The sequence below is a fragment of the Humulus lupulus genome, chromosome 3 (genome assembly GCF_963169125.1).
Source record: "Humulus lupulus chromosome 3, drHumLupu1.1, whole genome shotgun sequence".
Taxonomy (NCBI): Eukaryota; Viridiplantae; Streptophyta; class Magnoliopsida; order Rosales; family Cannabaceae; genus Humulus; species Humulus lupulus.
The window spans coordinates 152,664,287-152,674,377 of NC_084795.1; the positions used below are offsets into that span (position 1 = coordinate 152,664,287).

Consider the following 10,091-nt stretch of genomic DNA (forward strand, 5'->3'; position numbering starts at 1 on the left):
TCTTGAGATTATTTTCAGGGATTTTGTGGGATTATGTCTATCCTGGAATAAAGAAGGTGTCGAAAATGAACATGGTCAAAAGAAACGACCATGTTCGTTCTGCCAGATAAAACTGATTACGTTGCTAACTCATCAGTTTCCTTTTCTGTCGACACATAATTCATCTGGCTGGCTGATTTCCTAAATCAAAGGAATTCGCAAATTGATTTCAAAGATACCAGAAAATAATGGCCTTGGACGATTTCCCTGCCTATAAATATCTTGGCAAGGCCTTTGGAATTTTCACCTCTTCCATTTTGAATATTTGTAAACATTAAGTTATTTTGAAGAGTGTCTTTATTTGTAGAGATTAAGTTTGTTCACCTTAATCTTTGTGAGAGTGCTGAGTGTACTTGTGGATATCTATCTAGTCCATTGTAAACAGATATTGTCTATTGTGAACGTGTTCATAAGGATCTTCAGGAGAGGATTCCATCTAAGTCTCACTTCGAGAGGAAGTGTGCACTCACTATTCTTTGAAGGGAGTTCAAGAGAATCAGCGTTTCATCAAATCAGATTCGTAGAGAAGAGTACAACAAGATTGCGGCAATAGTTTAAGAGGGAGTCTTACATTGTTTAAGTCAATGCTTTTGTACACATTGTTTCTTTACTAATTGGTTTATTCTCTGGGCGTGGCCCTAAGGAGTAGGTTATCCGAAAGGGTTTTTGAACCTTGTAAAAATTCAGTGTGTTCTTTATTGTTTTGCACTGTCTATTTATTGTGTTCAGTTTTTGTCGTGACAAGTTCGGATTCTGTCCCAACAGAACTGCTATCTGTGTAAATAGTTAATTACCATTCCGCACTTTAATTAATTCACATGGTTTAATTAATTTGGTAATTACTAAAAACGGAATTTCAATTGGTATCAGAGCAGGTCACTAAACTCTTAGTGAGATTTTGTGGTTTTCCGTTTGTTTTGTTTCTTGTGAAATGTCTATCTTTGTAGAAGGAGGATCTATCACTCGCCCTCCATTACTGAATGATACAAACTATCCATACTGGAAAGTAAGGATGAAAGCTTTTATCAAATTCCTTGATGAAAGGGCTTGGAGATCAATATTACTTGGTTGGACACCACCTGTTGAGATAAATTCAAAATCTGGTAAGACACAGGTAAAATCTGAACTTGAATGGTCTAATGAAGAAGATAAATTGTCAATTTATAATAATAAAGCTTTACATGCAATTTTTAATGGAGTTGGTGAAACTTATAAAAAATTGATTTCCTCTTGTGAGTCTGCTAAAGATGCTTGGGAAATCCTTCAAACTCAATTTGAAGGAACCAGTGATGTTAAGAGATCTAGGCTTGTAATGTTGACTACTAGATTTGAAAATCTTCGCATGTCAGAAAAAGAAACCCTCACTGAGTTTTATGAAGAATTGTCTGACATTGCTAATGAATATTTTGCTTTAGGAGAAAAGTTGTCTGACTCTGTTTTGGTTAGGAAAATTGTTATATCTCTTCCTGATAGGTTTCAATCTAAGATCACAGCCATTGAGGAGGTAAAGAACCTTGACACCTTGAAAGTTGAGGAATTGATGGGATCTCTTCGAAATTTTGAACTTAATCAAAAGATCTGCCAAGATAAACCAATTGCTGCAAAGGAGAAATCGATTGCCTTGAAATCTTCCAAAGAGAAAATAGAAAGCTCAGATGAGGAAGATGATGATGAAATGATCTTGTTATCGAAAAAATTTAAGAAGTTTATGAAAAAGATTGGCAACAAGAAAAACATGTTTAAATCCTCCAAAGGTAATAAATTTTCCAAACCTTTTGAATCTACTAATAAAAAAGGTATTCAATGCAGGGAGTGTGAAGGTTTTGGACATATTCAATCCGAATGTGCCAATACCATAAAGAAAAATAAGAAGGTCTTGACAGCCACTTGGAGTGACAATGAACCTGAAAGTAGTGATGAGGAAGAAAATTATAATCTTGCCTTAACTTCAGTTTTTTCTTGCTTACCTCAATCTGTACATGAGAATGAGAACCTTGTTTGTTTAAATAATACTATTTCAACAGATGAGGGTTCCCATAGTGATTCATATGAATCCAATTTGGATGAGGATTCCTTGAAAGAATCATACAAAATCATGTATGATCAATGGTTGAAAGTGTGTTCAGATAATCATTTGACGACAAACAATAACAAAGTTCTCAAGAAGAGAAATGAAGAACTTGACTCTCTTGTTAAAAAATATGAAATTGATATTGTTGCTAAAGATTTTGAAACTAAACGTCTGTCTAATGAAGTTGATCAAATTGTGAAATGTGTCAAAATGCTTAATCATAGATCTATGGTTTTGGATAATGTTCTGTTTGCAGGTCAAAAAGCTTGTGATTTTTCTAGGTTAGGATCAAATGGATCTAAACCTAAAAGAAAAATAATTTATATTTATGGAAATCTTCCTATTGTTTCGACAACTGACCCTTCTGCAGGAACAACTCAAACTCATGTGGCATCATCTTTTCAATCTGTCACATCACATGAGAAACAGACCAGAAATTTCAAGAATAAAAAAACTGGTCATTTTATTCCAATTTGCAATTTCTGTGGAGTGAAAGGTCATATTCGACCTAAATGTTTTACCTTGATGAATTTTCTTCCCAAAAATTACTTTAATCATCATGGTAATTTGAGACAAATGCCATTGAAGAAAAGGACTCCACCTAAGAAAGTTTGGGTGAAGAAAAATAAATTCAAATGTCTTGCTGCCTTTATTTGTCTTACAACATGTGCTTCTAACTCTTGGTTTTTTGATAGTAGTTGTTCTAGACATATGACAGGTAACAAAAGCATACTCACTGACTTCAAGACTTCGAAAAATGGGGAAGTCACATTTGGAGATGGTAAGTCTTGTAAGGTACTTGGTAGTGACACTCTAAATTCTGAAGGACTACCAAAGTTGCAAAATGTTCTTTTGGTTGATGGACTTAAAACTAATCTAATTAGTATAAGTCAAATTTGTGACCAAGACTTGTTTGTAAATTTTTCTCTTGATAATTGTTTTGTGCTTGACCAAGACAGAAATTGTGTTTTGAAGGGTTATAAATCTGTTGATAATTGTTACACATTATCTCAATCACACAATTGTCACACAATTACAAGGAGTGATACGAATTTGTGTCACAAAAAACATGATAATGTGGATTGTGAAAATTTGAGAAAAATTGAAAGTATGAGTCATGTTCATGATTTACCGATTTTAAGTAAATATTCTTTTGGTAAATATGAGCCAGGTCGATTGGGAAAACATTTGAAAATTTCTCATGAAAAATGTTTTTGTGTTGATGATGTGTCGCGATACACTAAGGATCTTATTGAAAATAAAACTTTGGTCTTAGAATATATTGAGTGTGACAAACAAATTGCAGAGATTTTCACAAAAGCCCTTGAAACGGTCAGGTTTTATTCCCTCAGGAAATCCTTGGGGGTTTGTACTAATTAAATATTGTTTGTGTTGTGCCATATCCCTGTGCTAGAAAGAGTTGTTTGATGTTTTCTTGTTCTTGTCCAAATAGAAAGTCTCAAACATTATGACAAAATATATTTTTACTACTTGTTAGAATTTATAGTTAATATATATCATGCACATTTTTTTTTATATAAAAAATCAAAATAAATAGTCCTTCCAATTAATATTCTTCCAAATCAATCTGTGTTTGTAGTGTATGAGCATTTGATCCTTGAAAGTATTTTCAGGCTCCATCTTAGAATAGAGCTACCTACACTGTTGTGTAAAATGCTATCTTTGAGTAAGCTGGAACTATATAACTAAACATTACTGTACCACTGATAAATGTAGCCTTCAGTATAGTGTGAAAGCGTCTAATTTGGGTACTCTTTGAGAAAAATGCTAAAAATTGCCACATAGGGCAATGACCCTGAAAAAGGCTAAAATTGTCATACAGGGCAATGATCTCTGCTTTCACAATCACACACAAATGCTTAAGATATACTGTTGGAAAAATTTGTAAGACTCATACACACTTATTAATTTGGATAAAATATTTTTTGTGTCAGGAGTAAATATTTTGTGATTTAAAAAAATAAAATAAATAAAAGCATGATTTATATTAAATATATTTTCTAACCTTATAGTAAAAATATGTTAAGAATTAATGTTTGTTACTTTCTCCAAGGACAAGGCACGAAGACATTGGGCACAATCAGAATAAGATATTTTTGGTTCTTTTGTTTATATATTATATTATATATAAAAAATAGACTTGACCGTGGCTATCAAGAAAGGGGAACTGTGGTAATATGTTGTTTTTTATTTTGTCACTTATTATATTATTTGACATCAAAAGTTTCTATTTTTGGTTTATGTTCCTTGATTGTGCAAAGTTTTTATTTTTTGGGATATCAATTCATTAATTTGGTCTTAAAAAGGAATAAAATGAAATCCCTGAGTGCCATTTTCTTCTCTTTATAATTGGTCAAAGAGAGACTCATTTCCTCATTCTTTCAAAAAAAAAAAATCTTTGTTTTTGTTTGTTGTAGCTATGGTGAAATCTCGAGGCAGTGGAGTACATGCATTTCCCATTGGTAACAACCGTCTTGGTCACCACAAAGAAGGCTTGAAAAATTGTGTTGTCATTGCCTTTTGGTTTTTTTTGATAGACAAAGAGGGGGAGTAGTACTTTGACTCTTTGGATTGTTTTTTGTGTTGGTTTAACTCCATTGGCTTATTGATAGACAACAAGGGGGAGTTAGGTTTATTTTTTTTGGGTTTTTATCTTGTTAAACTTTCTCAAAAAGTTAACCTTGTTTATGATATTGGTTATAATTGAGATGTCTTTCGCAGGGGGAGTAATGTAACATTACTATTTGCTCTAATCTGGTTTGTATTTGCAGGATCTTTCAAAATAAACACTTAAAATATTTTTGTCTATCAAGTTGCCAAAGGGGGAGATTGCAAAATCCTTTTTTGGCTAAACTTTAATTTAGACAAAATATTTTAAAATGTTTAAAGAAAATTAGTAGCATATCTCCATATTGATTTTCGGATTAAATATCAAATTATTCAGCTGATTTTGTAATGTGAAAATATCTTTAAGTGTCAATATATTTGTTGCCTTATTTATCACAAATAATCAATTTTTGGTAAAAATATATTTTGCAATTATCTTGAGATTATTTTCAGGGATTTTGTGAGATTATGTCTATTCTGGAATAAAGAAGGTGTCGAAAATGAACATGGTCAAAAGAAATGACCATGTTCGTTCTGCCAGATAAAACTGATTACGTTGCTAACTCATCAGTTTCCTTTTCTGTCGACACATAATTCATCTGGCTGGCTGATTTCCTAAATCAAAGGAATTCGCAAATTGATTTCAAAGATACCAGAAAATAATGGCCTTGGATGATTTCCCTGCCTATAAATATCTTGGCAAGGCCTTTGGAATTTTCACCTCTTCCATTTTGAATATTTGTAAACATTAAGTTATTTTGAAGAGTGTCTTTATTTGTAGAGATTAAGTTTGTTCACCTTAATCTTTGTGAGAGTGCTGAGTGTACTTGTGGATATCTATCTAGTCCATTGTAAACAGATAGTGTCTATTGTGAACGTGTTCATAAGGATCTTCGGGAGAGGATTCCATCTAAGTCTCACTTCGAGAGGAAGTGTGCACTCGCTATTCTTTGAAGGGAGTTCAAGAGAATCAGCGTTTCATCAAATCAGATTCGTAGAGAAGAGTACAACAAGATTGCGGCAATAGTTTAAGAGGGAGTCTTAAATTGTTTAAGTCAATGCTTTTGTACACATTGTTTCTTTACTAATTGGTTTATTCTCTGGGCGTGGCCCCAAGGAGTAGGTTATCCGAAAGGGTTTCTTAACCTTGTAAAAATTCGGTGTGTTCTTTATTGTTTTGCACTGTCTATTTATTGTGTTCAGTTTTTGTCGTGACAAGTTCGGATTCTGTCCCAACAGAACTGCTATCTGTGTAAATAGTTAATTACCATTCCGCACTTTAATTAATTCACATGGTTTAATTAATTTGGTAATTACTAAAAATGGAATTTCACAAACAGTGATGAAGAGCATCTAATCTTCATGTGATTATGATAATCCAGAGAGTCTAGTTGAGAAGAACTCAGCTCAATGCCATAAGCCAACAAACAAGAAAGGCTGAACCACATGGTTATGGGGTTGATAAGCCTCAAGTCAAGTTAGTTTATACTAGGAGGCCACATGACACATAAGCCCAGTACTACTTTATATCTTAGCTATACTTTAGTTTGTATTAGTATTTTTTCAATTTGTTTATTTTATTTTATTTTTATCCAGTTGTATTTTATAATATGAAGGGGCTGAGTTGTATTAAGTCTTTTTTAGATCCTAGCTGGCAGTTTCTTTTGCCTGACCAGTTCCTATAAGTATGGGTGGAGATTCATTTGTAAGGGAGTAGAGAAAATTAGAAGAGAATAGGTCCTTGGGAGAGAGCAGCCCTCTCGAAAGGCTGTGGTGGAAGATACTAGTTGATTGTAATCCTTTTCTTTTATTTTATCAACAAAGAGGTTTTCTGTGAGGGATTTCATATAACTGTGTTCAAGAATAGATAGTCTACTTCTCAACTAAGAAGATTCTATCAAATTGGTGCGGTGACTGCGGACATGGGCCCAAAGAAAAATGGGGAAAGGAGCGACTCTACTGTAGAGCTCGGACAAGAAATGGAGACCTTGAAGACAGAAGTTTCAGACATCAAGAACTCCATGGGGAGCATGGCCAGCCGAATTCAGTAGCAGTTACAAGAAACCCTTCAACAATCTCAACGCGAGTTTCAAGAATCTCTGCAGCAACAATTCAAAACGCTGTTGGAAATTCAAGAAAGATCAAAGAATCATCAAGAGTCAAGGGAAGATGGCAATGGTGCTAGTGGCAGCCAGGAGAAGGGTCAGCCCAGAGAATCAGTAGCACAAGGTGACCCTCAACAGAGAGAACCACCTTCAAGAAGCAGGCGCTGATCTACTAGCGCATCTCCCCCAGATGTGTTTAGGGGTAGTCGGAATTCGGGTGGCAGCTTTTTTGACTGGGCACAACAGGAAATTCGATGTCGCCATGAGAATCGACTCAAAAGGTTGAAGATGCCATCCTTTAATGGTGAGAATCCAGATGGTTAGATAATGCAAGCAGAGAGATTTTTTATTTGCCATGAATATGATGAAGAAGAGAAGGTTGAGGCAGCCTTCATTTCATTTTCTAGTGATGCTTTATTATGGTATCAATATGAAAGCAACAAAAGGAACATTCATAGCTGGGAGGAATTGAAAAAGCTACTGCTTCGACATTTCCGAGATCAACAAGAAGGGTCCCTGTACGACCAATTTTTGACTGTCAAACAGGAAGGTACTGTTTCAGAATATAAGAGAAAGTTCATAAGGCTCCTGGCACCCTTGGGAACGGTTGAACCAGCTGTACAATTGAGCACTTTCTTAAATGGATTAACCCCATCTCTACGGGCTGAGTTGCAGATCATGCGGCCAAGGAATGTTGATGAGGCCATGGAAATTGTTCAGGATATCGAGGACAAGAATAGGGTTGCAAGGAAGCGATACAACTACACCAACAAATCAGCTTTCAATGATACTTCCCTGAAGCCCGTTAAACCTTCACCCAGCCCCGCAACCACTACTGTTCGCCGGCTCACAGAGTCAGAAATCCAACTAAAAAGGCAAAAAGGGCTGTGTTTCCGATGTGATGACAAGTGGTCCCCAGGCCATCGCTGCAAGAAGCGGGAGCTGCAAGTGCTGATGGTACCTGAAGAGATAGAAGATAATATTTCTGACCCAGAATCCGATGAAGACGGGAAGGAAATCTGGTGTTAGACTCCACAGAAGTGCACGATAACGTGGCTGTTTCCTTCCAGTCCGTGGCTGGACTATCTACCAACACCACCATGAAAATAAAGGGGACCCTCGGCTCCAAAGAAGTAATCATCCTCCTTGATTTAGGAGCCACTCATAATTTCATTTCTAAGATATTGGTCACTCAATTACAGCTTCCAATTTCTGAAACAAAAGCTTATGGGGTTACATTGGGAAATGGCGATTACATTGTGAAGGCATATGTAAGAACCTGCAAATTTATTTCCAAGGTGTGGAAGTAACAGATGATTTTTTGCCCCTGCCTCTAGGAAGTGCAGACATCATTCTGGGCCTACAGTGGCTGGCGACACTGGGCATGACTCGGGTGGATTGGAGACTACAAACAATGGAGTTCCAGCTGGGCAAACGCACAGTAGTCATTAAAGGGGACCCATCGCTAGAAAGATCTTTGGTATCTCTAAAAACCATGGCTAAGACCCTTCAAAGGGAGAAACAAGGCATCATTTTAGAATTCAACTATATCCGCCAAGACAACAATAGTATGGGACCATAGGTACCAACATTTTTGACAAAAATCCTTGCTGAATTTTCTAATGTGTTTGATATGCCTGTAGGGCTTCCCCCAAATCATTCCCATGAGCACGCAATTAATCTACAACCAGGAACCACACCCATAAGCGTGAGGCCATAACGCTATGCTTACTCCCAAAAATCAGAGATTGAGAGATTGATTTCAGAGATGCTTACTGTGGGAATAATCCAGCCAAGTACTAGTCCATTTTCTAGTCTAGTCTTGCTTGTTAAAAAAAGGGATGGCTCATGGAGATTATGTGTCAATTATCGCGCTCTCAATAAAGTTACAATTCCAGATAAGTTTCCAATACCTGTTATTGATGAGTTGTTAGATGAACTCACTGGTGCTTTAATCTTTTCTAAATTGGATCTTAAATCAGGTTATCACCAAATCCGGGTTTGACAAGAGGATGTGCACAAAACAGCATTTCGAACACATGATGGCCACTATGAATTCCTTGTGATGCCCTTCGGGTTGACCAATGCCCCCTACACATTCTAGTCCTTAATGGATGACGTATTCTGGCCTTTTTCACGTCAATTTGTGCTCGTCTTCTTTGACGACATACTGGTTTACAACAAGACTTTGGAGCTCCACCAGTAGCACTTGATTCATGTTTTTGAGCTCCTTCGCAAGCATAAAATGTATGCAAACCAGAAAAAATGTGCATTTGGGCTGCGAAAAGTAGAGTATCTCGGGCACATCATATCTCAGCAAGGGGTGGCAACCGATCCCCAAAAGATTTCATCTATGCCAGACTGGCCGATTCCTAGAACACTTAAGGGTCTACGTGGATTCTTGGGTCTCACGGGATATTATCGAAAGTTTGTGGCTAATTATGCCCGAATAGCACAACCTCTAACTGATCAGCTGAAGAAAGATAGCTTCCAATGGGGACTTGAACCCGAACAAGCCTTCTGCAAGCTACAAGAAGCTATGACGACGGTACCCGTGCTAGCACTTCCAAAATTTTCTCAGCCATTTGTCATTGAAACTGACGCTTCGGGACAAGGATTAGGGGTTGTACTTCTTCAAAATCAATGCCCCATTGCTTATTTCAGTCAGGTTTTGAGGGTTCAAGCCTGAAAAAAATCAATTTATGAAAAGGAACTAATGGCTATCGTATATGCAGTAGCTAAGTGGCGGCCTTACCTGTTGGGAAACAAATTTGTAGTACGAACTGATCAGCAGAGTTTACGGTACTTATTTAGGCAGCAAGTAATTGGTTCAGAATATCATAAATGGGTGTCAAAATTGATGGGAATGGATTTTGAAATTGAGTACAAACCAGGATTACAAAATAAAGTGGCTGATGCTTTTTCAAGGCAAGTGGAGACAACAACTTTAGACTCTCTAGTAACTCTGGAATGGAAATTATGGCCTGAATTGGCCCAACAAATAGTCGCTGATCCAGTTTTGCGGGAAATACAAGAGGATTTAAAAAGCAACAGCAAGACCCACCACCATTTCAAGCTTTACAATGACATTCTCTACTATAAGAACCGCCTTGTCATACCCAAGAAATCTCCCTTAATTACACAAATTCTGGGAGACTTTCACACTACACCACTCAGTGGCCATTCTGGAGAGCTGAAGACCAATAAAAGATTGGCTGCCAAATTATTTTGGGAAGGGTTACGCCAAG

General features: G+C 36.5%; 1 protein-coding gene across 1 annotated transcript; it reads left to right on the plus strand.

Annotated features, from left to right (window-relative positions):
* The first annotated feature begins 9,088 nt into the window (after positions 1-9,088).
* Positions 9,089-9,532, plus strand: LOC133825146 (uncharacterized mitochondrial protein AtMg00860-like). The gene has a single exon (XM_062258130.1). The coding sequence runs from the start codon at positions 9,089-9,091 to the stop codon at positions 9,530-9,532; it is 444 nt and encodes a 147-aa protein (XP_062114114.1).
* The last annotated feature ends 559 nt before the right edge of the window (positions 9,533-10,091 follow it).